Source organism: Sitophilus oryzae, unplaced genomic scaffold, assembly GCF_002938485.1.
Source record: "Sitophilus oryzae breed Bouriz unplaced genomic scaffold, Soryzae_2.0 scaffold_1499_pilon_pilon, whole genome shotgun sequence".
In the NCBI taxonomy this organism is placed as follows: Eukaryota; Metazoa; Arthropoda; class Insecta; order Coleoptera; family Curculionidae; genus Sitophilus; species Sitophilus oryzae.
In genome coordinates this window covers 5,797,380-5,822,256 of record NW_022146168.1, presented here as the reverse complement: position 1 = coordinate 5,822,256, position 24,877 = coordinate 5,797,380, and the positions used below count along the sequence as shown (strand labels likewise).

Genomic DNA, 24,877 nt, shown 5'->3' with positions numbered 1-24,877 from the left:
CCAATATCTCCGCCAGGGCAACACTAACAACTTTTTGACGTATATTGTAGTTGTCAAAAATCATCAAATCGACATCATAGCAAAAGATAAACACGTATCTTAATATTATTTAGTTTCTGGAAGAAATACAGAAAGCAGATGTTATAAGAAGTCCAGTAATATTACTGTTATCCAGAAGAATGAGGTTCTTAGGCATATCGTTCGTTAGTTTTCTTTTAACGTCTATAGTCGTAGCAAATGCATATTACCAAAAGAAACAATTCTACCCCTCGGTAGTTTACATTACAAAATCTAATCCTAGCATGGCTGTAAGTATATGTATAAGCTCTTCATATCTAAAAAGCCGGTTTAATAAATCATCTGACGTAATTGTATATCTTGTGATACAACTATTACTTAATACAGACCTCATTATGTTTGTACTTTGTTTTTCCAGGTGCTTTATATACAAGCTTTTATTGGGGTATGGATCTTAGGTAAACTTATGAGAAAGATATTTTTTGGACAACTAAGAACGACTGAATTTGAGGTAAGATATTTTTTTATCGTATTATTTACCACTAAAATAATTTTATCTAGCATCTCATGGAGAGATCATGGTATGCAATAACAGAAACATGCCTAGCATTTACGGTGTTTCGGGACGATTTTACTCCAAAATTTGTAGCTCTTTTCACTCTATTATTATTTTTGAAATCTTTTCATTGGTTAGCTGAAGATCGAGTTGACTATGTAAGTACTTAAAACTTGTTACCATTTTTTTTTTAATAAAAAAATGTGTTTTTAGATGGAAAGAAGCCCTGTTATAAGTTGGTTATTCCATGTTAGGATCCTGAGTTTATTGTTACTGTTAGGAGCTTTAGATTTACACTTTATCTTGCATGCTTACCAATCAACAGTGACTAAGGTAGGGGTTTTTAAAATATTTTATTGGAATTGAGTTAATTCATGTTTTTAGGGCGCCTCAGTCCAGTTAGTGTTTGGTTTTGAGTATGCAGTACTAATAACAGTTGTTATCAACATAGGAATAAAGTATGCACTTCATTCAGTGGATTTGAATAGTGAAACTCCATGGGATAACAAAGCAGTATTTCTGCTTTATACCGAGCTTGTCATGGGGTTGATAAAAGTTATATTATATGTAGCCTTTGTGGTAATCATGGTAAGTTTAATGTGTATCTGTCTACCTTGGTTAACCTACTATATTAAACTATATTTCAGGTTAGAATATATACTTTACCATTATTTGCGTTCCGACCCATGTACTACACTATAAGAAACTTTAAGAAAGCGTTTAGCGATGTCATTTTGTCTAGAAGAGCCATTCATAATATGAACACTCTGTATCCTGATGCTACACCAGAAGAATTACAGGCTGCCGATAATGTTTGCATTATTTGCAGGGAAGAAATGGTGACTGCTTCAAAGAAGCTTCCTTGCAATCATATATTTCATACATCTTGCTTAAGGTATTTGTGTAATGTTTTTTTCATATATTTCTCTAACATTTTTGTATAGGTCATGGTTTCAAAGACAACAAACATGTCCAACCTGTCGTTTGAATATCCTACGCACTCCAACTCCACCAACAAATAATAACATTCCAGGGGCACAAGCTAATCAAGTACCAAATGCTTTCTTCAACGTTTTTGCTGCCGCTGGACCAAATCCATTTCAGTTTCAAAATCAGCCTAATGCCGAAGTTGGGGCCAACGTAGCGCCCCCTGGACCACCTCCTACAACTTCAGGCTCTGCTGCTACAGCACCTCCAGCAGGTGAAAATTTGGGTAACAATATTCTAAAGCTGAGTCGTCACTGCGCGAATCTGTCTTGCAAAACTGTTGCGCCAAACTAGTCTTCCTTTTGTGGACTTTGTACCCACTCCAAAACTTGTCTTGCAAGTATGTTTCAAAATGAGGCTGCGTTGTCGGTTTTGGATCACATGTCAAAGAGTTCTGCCTTTTCTGTTGCTGTCAGTTGGTTTTGCTTAGACCCGCTTTGTTTTGTAGCTCGAAGATATTTGCAACACAGATTTATGCTACATTTTCGCGCAGTGACAACCCAGGTTAAGGTAAAGAGATATAAACTATGTCTATACCTTTGCGGCAGGTTTCTTTATTCCCATTCTTTAGAAAAATCTTATTTTCGCTTTTTAAAGAAAGCCTGGGTATTTCGCCACTTGAGGGTCTCCCATGCAATTTCCAGTCGGCCGATTATTTGATTGGCCTACTTCGCATTTGTGCTGACATAAGTAAGCAACACCCCATAACAAATCAACGTTTATCAAAATGTAATTTTTATAAATTTTATGAAGAATTAGGGATGCCCTTTAGTCTTCCTAGTTATTTTTCCTAAACTTATAAAGATTATGAGACATATTAGGATATGTTAACATCATGAGACATATTAGACATCATGAGACATGCTCCAAGCTTATATTTACTAGGTACAACACCACTAGATCTAATAATAACTATAATACCTTAACCTAACCTAACCTAACCAAACCAAACCAAACTAATATCTACGAAAAATGTCATACCTATATGGCGGATTCATCTCTCCAAAAAAATCCTTTATTTTTTTTTCAAAATAAACTAATTTTAGATGTTTACAGGAAACCCACAAACACAGATAGATACTTAAATTACTCATCTAATCACAGTATAAGTGTAAAAAAAGGTGTTATAAAAAGTTCTATTGAAAAGTATATTGCAATTGACAAGCGTGTCTGCTTTTAATAGGAACTGGCAAGGCATTATACCTTTGCATTATACACTATAGTTCCAGTGTAGCTATAGAATTTTCAGCCATCGTTTTCATTCTCGAACTCTCTCAATCGCCTGCCCACCAAATGAAAGAGATTGGTGACTTCATTATGGCATTTCGTAAATTACTGCATATTATTTTTTAGTAATTGTCATTGTCATTCGATTTGGGGTTATAATTTTATTGATGGACATCGATCAATGTTAAAATTAAAATTTGATTGTTGTAAATCAAAATTCATTTTTTTTATCGATGTACTTAAACAGCCGTTAAACGGTAGCCTACTAAAATGCCGTTAATAGATATTGTGACGTCGTTCGTGTCGGCGGAAAGTAATGCCTAGCCATAAGCATATTGCAAGACCACCTGTGGCTCCGTGGCTGAGGCTGTCGGTTCGTAAGCGAATGGTCCGGGGTTCAAATCTCACGCTGATCAAGACTTTTTTATATTTTTTTGCTTATAGCGTGATCTTATTGCATTGGTTTCACTCTTTTTGTTTGGATTGGTTTAGTTATTTGGCGGGTTGGTTAGCGTGGTTATTTGGAGGGTGTTAATTCATAGGTTAGTTGGTTATTTGGTGGGGTTGGTTGGTTTTTACTAATTTATTTGTTTTTTAATTTTTTTTATCAGTGTCGAGGTTAGTTGCGTTGGTTAAGTTGGTTATTTGGTGGGGTGGATAGCGTTGGTTAGTCCTTATAAAATTCCTATATTTCATAAAGTCGTCAAGTGTGTCACATCAACGACGTCATACCTATTAACGGCATTTTAGTAAGGTACCGTTTAACGGCAGTTTAAGTACAGCCTTTTTTTATTACAAAAATGCCTCAAATATTTAACCAAAATGAACAAAAGCTCACTGCTAAGCTTATAAATAATTTTTCTCTAGAAAGAGACGCTGGTAGAACATTTTTGCCCGTGGACTCTGTATATGAAATAAGCACAATACAGGGTGGCGCACGACATTCGCCTCGGTTGATTATACAAAAACGGGAAGATGTAGAAACAAAATATTTTATGGGTATATGTGGGGAGGCAATGTGCACAATTTAAAATTATTTTGAAATATACAGGGTGTTTCGGAACTAAGATCCATACCAAAGTTATATTTTTTCTTATGGAACACCCGGTATTTTATTTCATTTTTGGATTCTTGGGCTCAAAAAAGGCATTTATTATAAGGGTTAAATATGTTTAAAATCTTTGATTTTTGAGATATTTAAAGATATTTAAATTTGCATGCTAATGTAAAATAGATTATTAACACCCTGTACATTACATTTCAGAATTAATTCTTGTGCTGAGTTTAAAGGTAGAGAAATGAACTTTACAGAAAAATGTTATTGCTTCCTTAAATTTATACAGGGGTATCAAAAATTGCTTATTTATTTTAGGAATTTATTTTACATAAAAACTTTGTTATTTCAAATACAACACCCCATATTTTTTTAAATAAGCCGAAGCAGATTCAAATGCTCTGTCAAACTATATTAGGGTTTCCTATACCTATCTAGCTCAGATTTTGAATAAAGAGCAATTTTTCAATAAAATGGCAACCAAGAGGGCTAGTATCGTCATGGCAAGTTTCTAGTGACAGTTACTAGCTATTTTCAAAATCGAAATTAGTTTATGGGCTTATTTAAATTTATACCAGTTGGTATACAACCTACAATAGTTTAATAAATAATATTTATTAAATATGTATTTATTATTCTACCAAGAAAAACGAAGAAGTAGTTCTTTGATTTATTTTACGATGACTTGTAGTTGGTATATTTAAGTAAACTGTTATAAATTATAAATAATAATGTCCATAAACTAATTTCTACTTTGAAAATAGTTACTAACTGTCACTAGAAAATTTCCATGGCGACAGCAGCCATCTTGATTGCAATTTTATTTAAAAATCGCTTTTTATTCAAAATATGGGCTAGATAGGTATAGGAAACCCTAATATAGTTTGAAAGAGCATATGAACCTGCTTCGATTTATTTTAAAAAATACATGGTGTTGCGTTTGAAATGATGAAGTTTTTATATAAAATATAATATCTTTAAAATAGATCAACAACTTTTGATAGCCTTGTATAAATTTAAGGAAGCAATGCCATTTTTCGGTAAAGTTTATTTTTCTACCTTTAAACTCAGCATAAGAATTAATTCTGAAAAGTAATGTACAGGGTGTTAATAATCTATTCCATTATATGTGAAAAAATAAAGATTTTTAACATATTTATCCCTTATAATAAATGCCTTTTCTTGAGCCCAAGAATCCAAAAATGAAATAAAATTCCGGGTGTTCCATAAGAAAAAATATAACTTTGGTATGGATCTTAGTTCTGAAACACCCTGTGTATTTCAAAATAATTTTAAATTGTACACATTCTCTCCCCACATATACCCATAAAATATTTTGTTTCTACATCTTTACGTTTTCGTATAATCAACCGAGGCGAACGAGGTGCGCCGCCCTGTATAAATGTGTAATATTCCTATGTAAAATGCAAATTGATAGCGTTTTTAAATAATGTAGCGAGTTGTTGATGCTTTAGATATAGGAATTTCAACAGTCCAAAGGATTGGAATTAAAGGTATCGTAACTGATGAAGAGTTCAAGAAAAAATGAATAAATACCGAAAAAAACGGAACTCGCTCAATCAATATAGGAACGAACTTAACATTTTCTAAACAATATAAACTGACTGATCTCAGACACACCCTAAAACTCATATTTGACAAATAATAATGATGTCTTTATTTAATATGTCTCTGAGCATAGATAAAGGAAATAAATTTCGATTGGAATGCCCATCAAAATTTATAATTGTTTTGGATCGCGACCGTTGTACGCGATCTGGCCCTGCTATAGCGGTTGCTAAGAACAACCGCAAACAATAACAAATAATTTTCTCTTGTCAAAGTCAGAATCTTCAAAAATTATAAAATCTTTCAAAATCGTGGATCGTGGCATAACGCCGGTTTCCAATGTTTCATAGATGTTTCATACATGTCCTTATATAAAATAAAGTTTCTTGTATGCAGCACACTGAATTTTATTTATAAAATTAAAAGAAAATAATAAATTTGAACAAATAATATTTGGTGACATAATTCCGGAAAAAGCCGAACCGATCCGAAATTATCAAAAACTTTGGGTCGCAAACGTTGCAAGAATAGCCCCAAATAGTATTTACATTGTCCTTATGGGCACTTACCAATCTAAACTTGTTTCATTTATCTACGTTTGAATTGTTAACGAGAACGAGTGATAAGTTGCTATTTACGGCATTTTGAGTGTTCTGCTTGAGGGCCATAAAGACCAAACTTTCCAACGCCGAGCTGGTTCGTATGAACGGTAATTCAAAATACAGTGTGAATAACACCATTTGAATACATAGGCTAATAGGACCAACGAGTGAGTTGAGCCGTCGAGTCAGCGCCCCTTGGTGTGTATGCTTCAATAAAAATGTACAAAACCATGCGTCGAGTCGAGCGGATGGGAGTGACAAATGTATTTTGTGCTAAAGTAAATTGTATTATCTGTCATTTCTTGGATACCATCTATCGAAATCTTCACTGACACGTTGGAAGACTCTCTAGTTGATTTGGATTTTCAAGAAACAAAAAGATATGTTTTAATAATGGTTTTTAGGAAACGGAGCTGGACAGGCGCCTCCGCAGTTCATGTTTCCGCCGTTTCCCTTTCCGATGCCGTTTATGGTACCTCCTCCGCCTCCTCCGGCAAATTTGGCAGCTCTTTCCGAAGAGGAATTACGTCAGCTCGAAGGAAACGAGAGGCATAATGTTGAAGCAAGAATACAGTGCTTAAGAAACATTCAAGTAAGCTCGTCTCCAACAATAGAACTAAAATTTGTTGTGGTATACCGGGTGCGTCTCAAAAGTGGCCCACCACTATAACTTTTTTATTTTTTCAAATAAAAACACGAGATTTCGTATATGACATAAATTAGGATTGATTGATGTATTTAATTGTTTTTTGGTCACTTCCTCTTTCACCGGAAATGACTACAATTTTTGATTTTTAAATGGCACCCTCGGTATATTTTTACTTTATTCGATAGAAAATGACACTCTGAATAGAATGACATATTATATGTCAACTTTTGACATTTTCGCATATGGTTTATTTGAAATTGTAACATGCGGTTATAACGATAATTTGACTCGAAATACCAAGTGTATGGTGCCAAATTATTCGTAAAAAATGCTTTTTCCAAATATGCTAATGAGCCACCTTTGTTCCATTTGAAAAAATTAAGATACAATTAAAAATACGATTTGGGCATCTCTTAAACGACCAGGGCAAAACACGAAAAACATTAGATGATCAAATCTATTTTTCCAAGGCTCCCAAATTAAAAATTATATATAATAGCTCCCGTATATAGCGTTTAACGCCTTGTGAGTAGCAAGGTACAGCTTGCCATACTAGAGCCGTTCGGTATACAAAGAAGGTAATGTGGCTAGCACTACGCTTCAACCGCCTATTATTTCAACCGCCTCAGGATTATGAATCCCAAGTACTCATTTAAGGCTGAGTCGCCGTAGGTACCCAAACTATTTTTATTTTAATAAAAATAGTCGGCTGATGCAATGCCGGGTGTGGGATCTTCCTCCACCAAAACGTCTCTCAGTCTAGCTTGCAAAATGCTTTTCTTTCCATCTGTCTCGCACTCTCTCTCTTCCAATATGCATTTCAGTTCGGACACTTTCAAGTCTTTCAACAATTTTTTCGAAGTCATTGTCAGTCTTATTTATTTTTTTCTAGTCTATCACACACGCCACACTTAACACCAATTGTTACGTTTTTCGTCGGTTCCGTGTGGATAGAAAGTCACAATTTATTTAAACACTATTTATTTAACACTAATTAACAAAAACAATAACGATAAAAGACTTAATAGAACTATTTACAAACGATTTATAACTAAGAATTTATTTTGAATTTTAGCGCGTCAACTGCACTGGTATATTTATAACTGCCCCCTGTAGGCCACAGCCGCCGGCTTTTATACCGACAGGTAAAGAACGCTAGAATAGTCCATAGATCGTTAGGTGCGTAGAGAAGGTTTTTCGAATGTTCTCGTATGTACTAGTCCATTCCAGTGGGACTCGATTCTTCTCGAACGAATGAATCATTGCGGTGTCTATGCGATGTTAAGGTCATCCGAGGGCGGGCCATATTGTGAGGTTAGGTCGAGTCCACACCGGTCCGCAACAATATGTCATTCTATTCAGAATGTCATTTTCTATCGAATAATGTAAAAAAATAACGAGGGTGTCATTTAAAAATCAAAAGTTGTAGTCATTTCCGGTGAAACAGGAAGTGACCAAAAACAAATGAATACGTCGATCAGTCCTAATTTATGTCATATACTAACTTACCAAATCTCTTTTTGTCATCTGAAAAAAAAACAAAAAAAAATATAGAGATGAGCCACTTTTGAGACGCACCCGGTATATGAACAAGAATGGTCGCAACTAAAGAAAAATACAACTATATATTTTGCTTTAACATTCAATATCTTTATCGACTCGACGAATCAATCGGAACGGTCTCGTGTAAACGGGCTGTTAGAATAAAAATACTCGTGTTTTTTAAAGGTCCTTCTCGACGCGGCTGTCCAGATGATGCAACAGTACAGTGTCGCTACAGCGCAACAACAACCACCCCAAAGACCGCCAGAAGCGAATTCGACTAATAGCGAAGCCGCAAACGGTAGCACTCCACCTACCAATCATCCTACGTCATCACAGCAACCCGGCACCAGTGCCAGCTCATCGGGAGATGCAGGCGATTCTAAAAAAGGTATGCTTATACATTTTTTTGTCCAGAAGAAAAAAATAACGATTTTTTTTAAGAACCGCCCATAGAGATAACATCCGCGACTATTGTAAATGGTGTAAGCGAGAGTTTAGACGAGAATAGTACTGTAACTGCTGAAGAAGAACTGAGAAGAAGAAGGTAAGTTAAAAATTAAGAAATTGTACTTTTTTGGAATAGTCTGTAATAATTTACAGACCAGTACGGAAGAAAAATAGTATATTGTGCAACTAGTGCGAAAAGTTGTCGATTGCCCACGAGAGCGAAGCAATCGACAACTTCGCGCGAGTTGCACATACTATTTTTTATTACGTTGATTTTTAAAATGTCTCTTTTGTTATATTTCATCATGTAAATAAAAGAGACTTATTAAAAAGCAAAAAATACTTTAAAAATCTCGTCACAAGAAAAACAACTTTTGGAACACCCCATAGATGAATGCAAAAGATGACTTTAAAAACTTCAAATTTTTAAATCGAATTTTAGAGTAGAAAATGAAGGAATTTTAACGTTTCTTCTTCATAATGGTGTTTAATAATTTGTTTACATGATGAGATATAACAAAAGAAACATATTAAAAAGCAACGTAATAAAATAAACAAAAAATAAAAAAATTGTTTAAATGTCAACCTCACTTCTTTAATATTGACACTTCGAGACTGTCTTTTTTGCTTTTTAATTTGCGTGTGCCAATAAAAATTTGGGTGAAGCAATAAAAAATTGGGTGAATTCAATTAGCGTCTTTTCGACTCCAAAAGAAAACGAAAAGAGACTACTTTCCCCGCATGAGTAATAAAAACATCTTTTTGTACTTTAAATTTTTTTATATCAACCTAGCTTCCGATTCTGCTTTGTTCCATTTTTACTTTATTCAATAGAAAATGACACTCTGAATAGAATGACATACCACACACTTGATATTTCAAGTCAAATTATCGTAATGAAACGCATGAAATGTCAAAAGTTGACATATGATATGTCATTCTATTCAGAGTGTCATTTTCTATCCAATAAATTAGAAATATACCGAGGGTGCAATTTAAAAATCAAAAGTTGTAGTAATTTTCGGTAAAACAGGAAGTCACCAAAAACAATTGAATACGTCAATTAATCCTAATTTATGTCTTATACTAACTACTAACATACCAAATGGTATTTTTTTCTTTGAAAAAATAAAAAAAAGTTATAAAGGTGAGCCACTTTTGAGACGCACCTGATAATGTTAATAAGGATATTTACATTATATTTTTCTGTTATAGACTACAGAGATTTTTACAAAATGAACAACAACAACCAAACTAGCGGGCTGATTGGAAAATTAGGACCAAAAATACGAGACAGACAGACAACCCCCCTCCTATTGATTTGTTATTTATCATTGTTAATTTATTAAATAATTGTCATAAGGTTTATTATTGAGAGGCTGAGAGGTTATTTTTTATATATATGTATTTGTAATGTGTATATCGGAGGAGCTTTCTTTTGTGATAGTACCTAGCATTTTTTTTCGTTTTTTTTTTGATTTTATGTTGATAAGTGAAAAACTGAGCAAAGATTTTTAGGTTTTAAGGTAAATTGTAATTCTGGAAGTGTAAATTGTATTTCTGGAAAGTGTAATATATTTCTTCTACGGTTTAGTTTACGTTTTATTGCAGTTCATCTACGTGCAATGATTAAAAATACTGTGGTTAGGCTTCTGGGCAGTGTTGCCAGAAATTTTCGAGCGAATTTCTTCAACGGAGCCTTAAAAAAACCTTCATAATCCTTCAACTTCACAAAACACTCCAGATCTTGTGAAAAATCACCAAATTTCGTGTATTTTGCATATTTTATAATTAGGAGAAAATTTTTAAAAACTAATTTGTGGTAATTTTTGGATACCGATGTATAAATAAATAGTCTAAGAGCTAGCAACGTTTTCGAGAAAATATTTTAAGAAAGCTGGCTCTATATATATAAAATATGTATCTAAGATATATATTTTACTATGCTCTCTGGAACAGCATGCGGCCCATCTGGCTGCCGATACCCGTTGCGTTCACTACTGCGGATCGGAAGAAGATCCTATTTTTTTTATTTAGTCCGTTAAATTGTAGTATTGAATATAAATCGAACAAGTCTCAACTACGAACCGAGGATTCAGAGTTCGAGACCGGGTCCAGGGCAAAAACTTTTTTATTTTATTTTCGTTTATATTCTGATAGTAAAGTATTAAATATTTGTTTTTTTTTAATCACCAGAGTTATTTAATACTTTACTACCAGAATATAAACGAAAATAAAATAAAAAAGTGTTTGTTCAAAAACATTTGTACGATATCGTGTGTTTTTTAACCTCACTTTTTTTGAAAACATTGGTTTTTAAATAGAAGTTTAGTGGGAAGTGGGCAATTTCGGGATATTTGGCGAGGAAGTTATTTTTATAAGTGTTTCTCCAATAATACATGACATGAATCTCTATTCAATGCAGCCGAAAAATGTCAAAACTGTCAAATTTCGGAACGAACGTCCGGATGTATGTGACAGGCTTTTTTTATTTCACAGGATAACTTCAAATTTCGGATGTCGTACCATCGGGTTTCGGATGCATGAGACTCCGGCTTAAGCGCTGAGCTATGGAAACTTGGTCGGTTTATATTCAATACTAGAATTTAAGGGACTAATAAATATATAGAATCTTCTTTCAATGCGCAGTAGGGAACGCAACCTTTATCGGCAGCCAGACGGGCCGCATGCTGTGCCAGAAAGCATAGTAAACAATATATTAAAGAGCCAGCTTAATACTTGTTTTCCCGACGTTGCTAGCTCTCGTACTAAAACTTTTTATTAAAAAAATAACACAATCAAAAATGCTGTGGTGGATATTCGACAGCAGTATGTTTCAAAAAATTCATTGCTTACAATGACTGAACTGAGAATAATTAATCGTGCAAAACGCCATGATCTTATTAGATGTTTTCCGTTTACGTATTTATTTATTTTCAACATCAAGAACTTTTAGTTATGGTAAGTATGTGTGTAATAAGACGTGTTGAAAGATAAAGATATATCTATTATATTTTTGTTAAATGTTAAAATCTTTTGAGTTGCGGATTTTTTGACAGCAACATTGTTTTAAACTGAGGCATCCTTAATTAAACACCGTTAAAATGAAAAAAATATATGTAGGAAAAACAATAAATACTCCTACTAGGTACAGTACGTCTGTCCGTTCTATAGCTACGCGGTATCCGTGAGAGGGGAAACGATATTCTCTCGATGTTTTTCGTAAAAAATTAGACGACGCGCCCATCAATAAAAATTCGACAAATTTGCAAGTGGCCAATAAAATGAGTGGACGGAGCGATTTGCGGTGACGTACTCGTCAAGTCGACGTATAAAATATATTGCTGTTTACTTAAATGTTTTTTGTCCGCATTCCTTTCATAGACACAGATCCAGCAGATGTACTGTACATATTTTAACAATTTTTATTATGCAAAACTGCCAGAAACCTTTATATTGTTTTCTTTTTGGATAAAAATTCTTCAGCCCTTCAATCAACTATATTTGAAAATATCTAAATCACAGTCTAAATAAAATATGAAGGGAAAAAACGACGTCAGCGATGGCTATGTAATGAAGATCGCTGTCTTTATATTTAAAATTATATAGGGAATGCCATCGATCGTCATTACCAAGCCAACTGGACGTCGTTTTTTGGGAGTCAATTGATGTATTACATATTCAGCAGAGTTCTGTATTCATTTTTATTTATCACACTAATCAAATCTCTACAACGCAGAAACAATTAAAATTCATTTTCTCAGCTTTCCACTATCCATTTCAAAATGTCGTTTCTACCTAAACCGTTAATAGCACTGGCTTCGATTATTGTAATTTTTTGCTGTATTTCTCTCTGCAGTCTCTTCATCTGAAGCATCAGCAGTGCTTCGTTACGCATCTGACGATAACTTGAGTCCATCTTTGTCAAAACTATCAAAAACTAATTAAAAAATTGGTGAATTAACAGGAAAGTGTTGTAATTTAAATACCCTGGCGTTTTTTAGTAATGGATGAGCTACAACAGTGTACAAGAGTACACCAGCGGCTGATATTTGGCATAGGTTCGATGCATCTATGACATACATTACCTTTCCAACGTTTTCAAAATACTTGCTCCATATAGATGCCAAAGAACCTTAAAAAATAATAGATCAACATATTGGTTTTTGAGTAATTTCTAAAAATGTACAAATCCCAGTATAAAGGGTTATTCACCACATACGACACGGAGTATTGTATTTTTACAAATTGTAGTTTTGGGTTCGTTGAAGGACTATTAGAGCTACAAGTTAAAAATATTTTTTTTAAAAAGTGTATTTATTGATCAGATATTGTGTTGCGATAATAAAAATAATACTACCTTATACAGAGTGCCTAAAAATGTATATTAAATAATTACTAGCTTTCAACGGCAATAACTTGTTTAATTTAAATGGAACACCCTGTATATTTTACGAGAATCAGATGCACAATTTAATTGTCTATCAAACTGTATTATAATATTTTTTCTCTTCAAGTTTTCGTAGAAAATGCATTTTCTTATACCTAATTTAGGATTTATCAATATACCCATGGAATATTGACATTTTAGATTATCTTTAAAGATGTAACAAATTTACAAAGAGTAGAATGGAGTAGAAGATACACATTTTGTAGATATAGTTAGCTTATTTCATTAAAAGATACAAAAAACTTTAAATATTTGTAAAAAGGATTAATTAAATATACTACATGGATACCACCATTATTTCCGCCCAAAAATTAGTTATACATACTTAATTGGTTTAGTTAATAAATTATTCTAAATAAATGTGGATGTGAATCAGAAATCACTATTAATAAGTTATGACACTGATGATAATGAACGTCTCTGTTGTTATAAATAAGAATTCCTCAAAAAATGAAATAAAATTTATAAAGTTACTTTTTACCACACTGTCTAATACACATACAAAATTCAGTTTTTTGTATTTGGAGCAATTATTATTAATCAAAGCAAACAGTCATAATTAATGAAGTTTGAATACTGGGATCATATTAATTGGTCCTCTTTAACAAATATTTAAACAGTTTTTTTTATTTTTTAGTGAAATAAACAAATTATATCGACAATATTAGTATTTGTACTCTTCGAAAATTTGTTACATCTTTAAAAATAATCTAAAATGTCAATATTCCATGGGTATATTGATAAATGAGATCTAAATTATAAGAAAATACATTTTCTACGAAAACTTGGAGAAACAGGCAAAAAATGGTATTACACTTTGATAGACAATTAAATTGTGTATCCGATTCTCATAAAATATACAGGGTGTTCCATTTAAATTAAAGAAGTAATTGCCGTTTGAAGCCGGTAATTATTTAAAATAAATTTTTAGACACTCTGTATAAGGTAGTATAATTTTTATTATTGCAACACAAAATTTAGTAAATAGAAAAACATCAGTACAATATTTGGATTCAAAAACTTAAATACGCCTAGAGAAATGAAGCATTAAAATTGTCACTGTATTTTGACAAAAATGTAAATATTTTAAAAACGGTAAGATTAAAATGCAGTAAACTTTAATCAAATCTACCTTTATTTTAATCGTAGAAACGAAAAATGTATTAATATAAGGGTATTCTATTTAAAAAAAAATTTGATAATTTTATTTATTTGAGACACTCTACTAAACTATTTTTAAATTCAACTTATCCAATACTTACAATTTGTAAAAATCTAATCGTTTAGCTACAATACTCCGTGTCGTATGTGGTGAATAACCCTGTATACACCAGGGCATCCGATTACCTCCTATTTCTCGAATAGTATAAATTTTGTCTTCGATTTTCAAGTTTAATATGTTTGTGCCCACAGTTGGTATGGCTGTGGTTGTATTATCCACGTAATTGGGGTCTTGAATTTTCTTTAGCAAAAGGGTTTTTCCAGAACTTTCTGGACCTATGCACAAAACCATCGTTAATTTGGCGAGTTGTTTGTTCGATAAATCGATTTAAAATGAACACCAATTTTAAAAAGCGATTCTGTGACCTCTCGTTTTTGCGTGTCTACTGTGTTGATAAGTTTTACGAAAAATCATGAAATTTGTTTCAAATAAGAAAAATTATTTATACACTCAGATGCAAAAAAACGCAACGGAAAATTTTTTCGTTACGTTTAAAGTGTTATTTTTTTACTTTTAGCCCTATTTTATGATTTTTTTAGCAAACTGTATATAAATCTATCAACTTTAACTCATTAACTTAGGTTTCTATAAACTTTAGTATTTGGCTCTTTATACAGGGTTGTTTTTTTACCTTAACTTTAATTTCGTGAGTAACTTTTCCTAAAACATTATTTTTCGATCAAAACCTTATTGTCTCCTGGGCATTTTGTTTTTTGACTCATGTTAACACATGCCTTAGTTAATTTTTAAGAGTGAAATGAACTTGCCACCAACAATTTGTATTTTTTTGAAGTCTCATTTCTTTATGATGTGATTTTTCAATATTACGAAGTGACTTTGGTGACTAATGTCATATCGACACTGATTAGAAATATATATTAAAATTTATAAAACGTTAAAAAGTAACTACAGGCTTGGGTTTAATAAATTTTAGTAACAGTTTATTGTTTATATAATCAAGGGTAACACTAACAGAACTAAGGATATTAAAAAAAAATAACTATAATAACTAAAAGTGTACAAACAAACAAAAAATTTATTAAAAAATACTCTTATACTTTGTAATGCTTCCCCCGGCTGCTATGTCTGTATATAGACGTCGGTTCATATCAAAGACATTGGTTCATACTGTTAATGAGGCTGCAAATATATTGTGTAATGTTTTCCCAATCTTCTTCAAGGGCCAAGCGAATAATCATAATTTCGGCCATTTTCAACAAGATCGATAACTTTTGCACAATCTTAGATACTAAAGGTGGCTACACACACTACTGCAAGCTTGATAAGCATGCATGAACAATCTTTTTGTACAAGCCATGCATAATTTACCTTCGCCGCCACACGGTACATGCATACTTGAACAAGCTTCAGTTTATGCCGCGAAAATGTCTGATTCGGACGACGACTTGCTTGCTTTGGCTGCTTTTTACCTTATCCGTAAAAAGAAAATGCAAAAAAAGAAACGTGATGTGTGGTAATTTTATATATAAAATAAATAATACATAAATTTTGTATGCTTATACATAAATTTTTTATGCTGCATCCTTCTTCACCCTATCATGATATTCGGTGATTTAATTCGCCAAAGACACGGCTGATTTTCGTATGCGCGAATAAAATCTTCCAATAATCCTCGATTGCTCCTTTTCAGATCGCTAGACATGATGGCGACGCGACGTACAGGTCATTTCGGACGATCACGGACTGAACTATGTAATTGTTTGTACAAGCTGAATACATGTGTGCACACGTACCGTTTCGCTTGCGCAAGCATGGCTTGTCTAAGCTTGCATGATTCAAATTCAATCAATTATCAAGCGGCTTGCGCAAATTTTCCCTACAGACGCTACAGTTTGCTTGTACAAAAAATTGTTCATGCATGCTTGTCAAGCTTGCAGTAGTGTGTGTAGCCACCTTAAGAACCATATTCAATCCTACACAACAATAATCACCAAAGCCACCTCGTCATTATGAAGAATAACTCAGAAAGTAGCGATAAAACTGCAAAAGGTTTGTTGCAAGTTAATTTTACTCTTAAAAATTAACCAAGGCATGTCTTGAAATGAGTCAAAAAACAAAATATTCAGGATACATGGTTCTGCCCGAAAAATAATGTTTTAGGAAATTTTGCAAAATTATTGTACAGGGTGTTTTAAAGATAGGGTAAAAACAACTCTTCGATTAACCCTGTATAATAAGTAAAATACTAAAGTTTAAAATAAACTGAGTTTACGAATATAATATATTTATATACAGTTTGCTAAACAATCAAAGAAATAGGGCTAAAAATAAAAAATATAACATTTTTACACTTGATCAATTTTTTTCCGTTGCGTTTTTTTGCATCTGATTTAAAAATCATACTTATAATTTGAATATTTGTTTTACTTTCTCCTATTTGATCGAATTAACATTAAATTATTGAATTATAGTGACAATCAAGAAAAATACTGTTTTTATATCAACGATAAGAATTTTATACTCGATTTCTAACCATTTGACTTAAAATTTCATGGTGATTTTCAGTTCCGATGTTTACACCATGTTTACACGACCGAGAAACTTCTGTGGTTTGAAAAAAAAACACTTCATAATTTCTATTGCAAGCATATATAACGTGAAAATAGTAAAAATCGGGCTCAGTTTGATATTAAGTCTGTTTAAAAACGTCAAAACAAAAAATAGGTATACAATGTTTTCTATTAAGGTAAGTATTTTCCTTTTAGAGAACTGAATACTGTAATTAGACACAACTTTGGGGCCCTTAATTAGTATTTAGAATCTTTATAAATTATTTTTTTTAACAATAATTATAATAACAAGCGTTACTAAATAAAAGGCATTTTACATAGAGGGAAAGTATTTTACAATAAGAAAAGGTTAAAAGTGGAAATTTTTTGAATATAAAAATTTAATCTAGTTATTCAACTAAAATTAACACGACATATACAGCGATATAAAAAATAATTTGTAGAAACTAAGAAATATAACACTTTAAATTTGACCAAAAATTTCTCCGTTGCGTTTTTATTGCATCTGAGTGTATATAATTTTTCTATTCTTTTTCAGTTATTAGTATTAATTCTATCATTCGCCACTACCATTATATCAAACCCTATAGAATACCAAGATTCAGGAGTGACAGGTTCAGAAGGTAAGTCAACGTTTCGACGTTTCAGTTACTTATTCTATGGTTTGGTTTGGTTTCAACCTAAAAAGAGCATAATATATATTTGGAATTTTAGGCAATCATGGTAGAGTGCAAATCAAAGTTTTTAGAGGCCCTACTGAGCATGATGGAGATGAGACATACGCACCTTGGGGCTATTGGGTTAAGCAGCCTGCTGATGTCAATCAATAGTTGCTCATTCTCATTATTAATTTATTACTTTGTATATTTAAGTGTTTCATTCGTCAAAACTATTTTTAACTAAAATAAAAACAAACCATGTTCAATGAATATTGATTGATCTTAAGACTATTACGCTGTACTGTTCGGGTCGCTCTTAGGGGTCAAACGGGGGTAAAGCGGGTGTGTAGCAGAAGGAAATAATATACAGGGTTGTTCACCACATACGACACGGAGTATTGTAAGTTTTGGGTTCGTTGGAGGGCTCTTAGAGCTACAATTTAAAAATAATTTTACAAGATACAGAGTGTCCCAAATAAGTAAAAAATATAATAGTTGTATTTTTTTAAATGGAATACCCTGTATATTATTCTATTTTTAGATTCTACGACTGAAATAAAGGTAAATTTGATTAAGGTTTATCGCACGTAAACCTTACCGTTTTTGAAATATTTTCAATTTTGTGAAATTGCAGTAAAAAATGTAAGGCTTTATTTCTCCAAGGGTATTATTACCTTATACAGAGTGTTCAAAAAATTATATTAAATAATTACTAGCTTTCAACGGCAATAACTTGTTTAATATAAATGGAACACCCTGTATATTTTACATGAATCAGATGCACAATTTAATTGTCTATCAAATTGTATTATACTATTTTTTACCCATTTCTTCAAGTTTTCGTAGAACATGCATTTTCTTATTATTTCGACCTCATGTATCACTATACCCATGGAATATTGATATTTTAGATTCTTTTAAAGCAACATTTGTACACCATACAGGTGATAAAATTAATAATATTACAAGCCCATTTGTTTACAAAAAGAAAACTATTTAAATCTTTGTAAAAGAGTATAAATGATTACTAATTATTAATATACTCCGCCGATTATTTCCACCTAAGAATTAGTTAATTACATTATTTAATTGTTTTAATTAATTAATTATTCTAAATAAATGTGGATTTGACTCAGAAATCAATACAATAATAAGTTATGAAAATGAACGTCTCTGTTATAAATAAGACAATTCGTCAAAAAATTAAATAAAATTTATAAGGTTTTACTTTTTACCACACTGTCTAATACACATACAAAATACAGTTTTTTAATATTTGGAGCAATTATTAGTAATCAACGTAAACAGTCAATTAATGTAGTTTAAATGTTTAAATACTGGGATCATATTAAGTGGTGCTATTTAACAAATATTTAAACAGTTTTTTCTTACTTATATTTTAATGAAATAAGCGAATTATACCGACAATATTAGTACCTGCTACTCTTTGAAAATTTGTTACATTTTTAAAAATAATCTAAAATGTCAATATTCCATGGGTATAGTGATAAATGAGGTCTAAATTATAAGAAAATGCTACTTCTAGGAAAACTTGAAGAGATAGGTAAAAAATGGTATAATACAATTTGATTGACAATTAAATTGTGCATCTGATTCTCGTAAAATATACAGGGTGTTTCATTTAAATTGAACAAGTTATTGCCGTTTAAAGCTAATAATTATTTAATATATATTTTTAGACACCCTGTATAACGTAGTATTTTGTTTATTATTGCAACGCAATATCTGATCAATAAATAAACTTCAGTAATTATTTAGTATTAATAACTACGATACCCTTGGAGAAATGAAGCCTTAAAATTTTTACTGCAATTCCATAAAATTGAAAATATTTCAAAAACGGTAAGGTTTGAGTGTGATAAACCTTAATCAAATTTACCTTTATTTTAATCGTAGAATCTGAAAATATAATAATATACAGGGTGATCCATTTTAAAAAATACAACAATATATTTTACTTATTTGGGACACTCTGTATCTTGTAAAAATATTTTCAAATTGTTGCTCTAATAGTCCTTCACCGAACCCAAAACTTACAATTTGTAAAAATCTAATCGTTTAGCTACAATACTCCGTGTCGTATGTGGTGAACAACCCTGTATATTTCAGAAATCTGCCTATGGTTATGGCTTAGCCCGATCCTGTCGTGTTAAGCCACACCCCACATTCCAAACACACGTGCTTTGATTAAGGTTTGCAGAACTTCAGCGTGTACCATAAAATAGCGAGTAATATGTTACAAAACCCTATAAATTATATATCATTGTAATCACAAAACTTCAATCTATTTCTGTATTGTATCGGAATTTCAGATTGTCTTTATTTTCGAGAAAATTTAGTCCAAACATAAGGAATATTTTGTTGATGTTTGACCATCAAAATCTTAAAAATAAAGAAGTTGTCTAAAAATGTGCTACAATACGGATATAGTATAATCCTTCAGCTTTAATTTCCTTCTTCATTTGTGTAAGAATACCTAGCCAGTTTTACATAAAACGGTAAATGCTCAACACTTATTTTACTACTTTTTCGGACTAGTGAAATGGACTAAGACCTTCACATAAAACAAAACAACTAACTTGAAATATATATTTCTAATAAATTTAATAAGTGTACATATTGTGATGCAAACTCCATATAAACGATTGCATTTTAAGTACTCTTAACAATATCATTAAAATCTTGTAAAAATACTATTCAAAATTCTTGTTCAGTACATTTTTAGCTGAATTAATTTTTAGAAAAGGCATTTTATAAGGACGGATTTTTTTTAATTCGATACTCTTAATTTATTTTTTTTTCAATGCATCCTTATTCTGTACTGAATAAACAAAATATTACAATAAGAGCTTTTTATTCCAGGATTAAATTATACAGTATGAAAGAAAAAAACTGCGTCAGCGATGTCTATGACATGAAGATCGCTGTCATTTTATATGTAAAATTATACGGAGAATGTCATCGATCGTGTCATTTCCAAGCCAACTGTATGCCGTCTTTTTTCCATCATATGGTATTTATACAGTACGTCCCCGGACTGTCTTTACAAGAGGAAAAACTTTTTTATTATTGACATTTTGAGAAAAACGCATTCTTCATAAAGATTTTGCTTGTTCTAAAAATGGTTAATTCGGTTTATACTTTATAATTTAATTTCCACACCGTTTTAGAGAAAATAAAAAAAAACATGAAAATATAGTTTAAATTTTAAGTTCTAAAAATTAAAAGGCGTTTCTATGGCAATATAACTTCAATTTCATATCATATTTCATGTCATATTTTTATCTAATGTTAAAAGACTTGCACCGCATTTCTGAGATAACTATTCGCATTCACACGCATTTTCCGAGATAACGATTGGTAGCGTTGAACTAAATAAATTTTGTGCTTCTTTAACATTTTATAACAGCAAAAAATATGACATCAATTAAAATTCAATCAATAACAACCTATCAAAGAATGAAATAGAAATTATATTATCATAGAAACGCGTCTTGATTTTTAGGACTTCAAAAAAAATTCAACTATACCGTTCATGCTTTTTTTAATTTTCTCTAAAACGGTATGGAAATTTGGTAGAGGTGAAAGTATAAACGGGATTAACCATTTCAGAACAAGCAAAAATTTTAATGAAGAATACATTTTTCTCAAAATGTCGATAAAAACATTTCCTCTTGTACAGACAATCCGGGAACATACTGTATGTTGTTAAAATATTTCATATATTCATTTTTAATTCGCTATTTAAAATTTATTTGAATCTCGCAGATACAAGAGATACAAAGCTCTTATTGCATATTAAATAAATGTGGGAATGTATAAAATAATGAACATGATAATAAAAAAGGTACTTAAAGTAATAAAATTACAATAATAATAAATATATACAAAGGTAAAATTTATGAAATATTTTGTAAAACGCTGCTTTTTTAAATATAAGTACACAGTGTGTTTTTCGTATCAAATGATTAAAATATACTTATTAACAGGTTAATTCAATACATAATATAATTTAAAAATTGATTAAAAATGAAAATAAATACAGTTACTATTATAAAAAAAAACATACATAAAAACTTACTTTGGAGAAATAGGAAATACTACATAATAATAATAGGGAGACAAAACTAACACATAAATTGATTATAAAACTTGGTATAAAGCTAAAATAGATACTTTTAAAATGGAATGTAAAATTAAAAGTCTTGGCGTATGTATAAAGATATGTCCCTCGATTAAGTACATTCAGTTCAAACTATAATCTACGTTTAAGTCAACTAATTCTCAAAAAACGTTATTATCAAATCTTCTATTCCAGATTTGTAATGTTACCGTGTGCCACTCATGTTGTTATACAGTGTGGGTTGATATGCATCCGTCATACGTTGTCCGTCGTTTCATCACACCAATCATGCTGATTATGTATGATTGTCATTTTTTAAATAAACTAATTAAAGTTACAAAATTAATGATCACCGATGGATGCATATAAACCCACACTGACTAAGAATATTTTCAATATATTTAAAACTAAAAGGGCAACGGTTGTTTCTTTTGAGCCGTATAATGTTTATAAGAGCATAATTATACAACAAAAGAATTTTAGTACATCTGTATTGCCTGTTTTCATAAATACCTACTAGTAATTTTAAAAAATAAAGCAAAAAATAGCATTTCCACCTCATTTCATGAATTTCAGCTATTTTAAAATTAAACAGTGGCAACAAAACTTGTCAAAATGTCAAAATACTCGATGATAAAAAAGTCAAACTAATGAGATGCAGCGTTTTTTTATTCATCATCGATACTCTTAGTGCACGGTCATATTAGCATCGCTTGAGCGGTGAGCTTTGGGCGTCGTGCATCGAGCGATATCATCTCAGGCGTTGAGCAGCGTTGTGCGTTCATATTGAACGAGCGGTGCGTTGCTATGTTTTAGTTGTTTTTTAGCCATTACAAAACAATTACGTTGGTAAAGATGCATTTGTTTAGAGAAAATTTTTGCCTAAAATTATATTGTATTCCTACCTATTGATATTGAAATCCTACCTAAATGGTAGAGTGTTTAGAGTCAGAATAGGTGAGGATATATCTGAAAATTATAGTATAAATGCAGGTGTTCCACAAGGTAGTGTCTTAGGACCACTACTCCATGTCCTTTTTGCAGCAGACTTTCCCACAAACAACGAAACAACAACGGTTACTTTTGCAGATGACACAGTAACTATGGCTGTCAACAAAAAGCCGGTTACTTTTAGTTACTTTTACTTTAGTAAAGTTAAGTTACTTTTACTTTAAATAGAGACCAGTGCCCTCCAGTATATTTAAACAACACACTAATTCCGCAGTCTTCCTCTACCAAGTATTTAGGCATGCACTTGAACACTAAGCTTAACTGGAAAGAACACATAGTAAAGAAACGTAAGCAAATAGATTTAAAAATAAAAGACTTATATTGGTTAATGGAAAGAAGATCCAAACTATCGCTAGAGAATAAACTTCTTTTATACAAAACCATAATAATACCTATTTGGACATATGGAGCAGAACTCTGGGGATGCGCTAGTAAATCAAATATAGCCATAATACAAAGGAGCCAATCTAAAATTCTACGGATGATAACAGACGCACCATGTCTCCAATCACACTATACATGAAGATTTAAAAATTCCGTACGTCAAAGAAGTCATCCAAACTCGGAGTGAAAAACATTTCATTAGGCTACACGATCACACCAATACCTTACTTCAGCCTCTACTTGAACCAGTACCTACAAGAAGACTTAAAAGACAATGGCCATCTGATTTGAAAGAATATTAAGGAGGATTTTTCACTGAAGAAGACCTCATCACGTTAACTGGAGCGTCATTGCTCTCAAGTCATCAAATTAGCTCATAGAATTTCCTTGCAAATATTCTGATTGCTAATAAATCATAATAAAAAAAAATATTTTTGATAAATGTTTTCACTACACCTATGGTGTATCCGGTGGTATCATACTAATTACGAAAAAAACGTATTAAAATGTTAACAAAAGGTACAAAACTAGTATCGACGTACAGCAAATATCAAGTACATATACTATCAGAAAAATAATTATCGAATTCGAAAAGAAAAACGCTAAAAAGGTAGAGTGGACTGTTTATTTCCCTATAAAACGTAACTCCTGGCTCTTTCTTATCATTGCGCCTTTTACACTTGAAAGCTGAACAAATTACCCTTGTAATAAAGTTTATACCAAGTTGACTACACACAACCAACTATTAAAAATCGCTAAAATTGTTGCTGATTACAAGCTGATGGCTCATTCGTTATGTCTAAAAAAATGGCGTCTAAGGTCACAAATTCTGCTGCAGCCCGTATATGGGCGTTACATGTCCCTTGTATTCTTTAGTCATTACATACAACCTAACCCTAAGAAATTAACCTTGACAACTTAAGGAAACGGCGTTCATACTTCTCCTTCTTGTCTTAAGAAAATAATCAATATTCTCGTAAGCTCTGACCCTCATATAAAACGTATGTTTTGAATTAATCTAAATTCACAATTATTTTTAATATTTCTTATACTAGAGAAACTAATTTTTACTTAATAATTTATAGACCAAAAAATACTATTATACAGGGTGGCGCACCTCATTCGCCTCGGTTGATTATACAAAAACGGAAAGATGTAGAAACAAAATATTTTATGGGTGTATGTGGGGAGGTAATGTGCACAATTTAAAATTATTTTGAAATGTACAGGGTGTTTCAGAACTAAGATCCATACCAAAGTTATATTTTTTCTTATGGAACACCCAGTATTTTATTTCATTTTTAGATTCTTGGGTCCAAAAAAAGGTATTTATTATAAGGGTTAAATATGTTTAAAATCTTTGATTTTTCAGATATTTAAAGATATTTAAATTTGCATGCTACAAATGAATAGATTATTAACACCCTGTACATTACTTTTCAGAATTAGTTCTTGTGCTGAGTTTAAAGATAGATAAACTTTACAGAAAAATGTTACTCCTTCCTTAAATGTATACAGGGGTATCAAAAATTGCTGGTCTATTTTAAATATTTACTTTACATAAAAACTTCGTTATTTCAAATGCAACACTATGTATTTTTTTAAATAAGTCGAAGCAGATTTAAATACTCTTTCAAACTATATTAGGGTTTCCTATACCTATCTGGCTCAGATTTTGAATAAAAAGCGATTTTTCAATAAAATTGTAATCAAGATGGCTAGTGTTAATTTTTTTTTGGCTAGCCATCTTGATTGCAATTTTTTTAAAAATCGCTTTTTATTCAAAATCTAAACTAGATAGGTATAGAAAACCCTAAAATAG

At 31.5% G+C, this 24,877-nt stretch overlaps 3 protein-coding genes across 4 annotated transcripts; 2 read left to right on the top strand and 1 right to left on the bottom strand.

Annotated features, from left to right (window-relative positions):
* Nucleotides 1–17: 17 nt before the first annotated feature.
* Nucleotides 18–10,247, top strand: LOC115877918 (E3 ubiquitin-protein ligase synoviolin B). Of its 2 annotated transcripts, none has more exons than XM_030894266.1 (11): nt 18–308; nt 437–529; nt 580–732; nt 788–907; nt 959–1,162; nt 1,222–1,469; nt 1,519–1,775; nt 6,418–6,605; nt 8,391–8,595; nt 8,649–8,751; nt 9,870–10,247. In XM_030894266.1, exons 1-11 carry the CDS (start codon nt 180–182, stop codon nt 9,910–9,912), a joined length of 1,743 nt encoding a protein of 580 aa, XP_030750126.1. In that variant the 5' UTR covers nt 18–179; the 3' UTR covers nt 9,913–10,247. The 2 variants fall into 2 exon arrangements, with proteins under 2 accessions (XP_030750126.1, XP_030750125.1); XM_030894265.1 differs by having other exon boundaries at nt 1,519–1,787.
* A 2,103-nt stretch (nt 10,248–12,350) lies between these two features.
* On the bottom strand, nt 12,351–14,617 carry LOC115877937 (ADP-ribosylation factor-like protein 16). The gene is made up of 3 exons (XM_030894288.1): nt 14,452–14,617; nt 12,644–12,789; nt 12,351–12,594 (listed from the first exon to the last, which is right to left on the bottom strand). The coding sequence occupies exons 1-3, from the start codon at nt 14,615–14,617 to the stop codon at nt 12,415–12,417; spliced, it is 492 nt and encodes a 163-aa protein (XP_030750148.1). The 3' UTR covers nt 12,351–12,414.
* Nucleotides 14,618–16,789: 2,172 nt separating this feature from the next.
* LOC115877978 lies at nt 16,790–17,761 on the top strand. The gene is made up of 3 exons (XM_030894328.1): nt 16,790–17,033; nt 17,396–17,480; nt 17,572–17,761. The coding sequence occupies exons 1-3, from the start codon at nt 16,839–16,841 to the stop codon at nt 17,685–17,687; spliced, it is 396 nt and encodes a 131-aa protein (XP_030750188.1). The 5' UTR covers nt 16,790–16,838; the 3' UTR covers nt 17,688–17,761.
* The last annotated feature ends 7,116 nt before the right edge of the window (nt 17,762–24,877 follow it).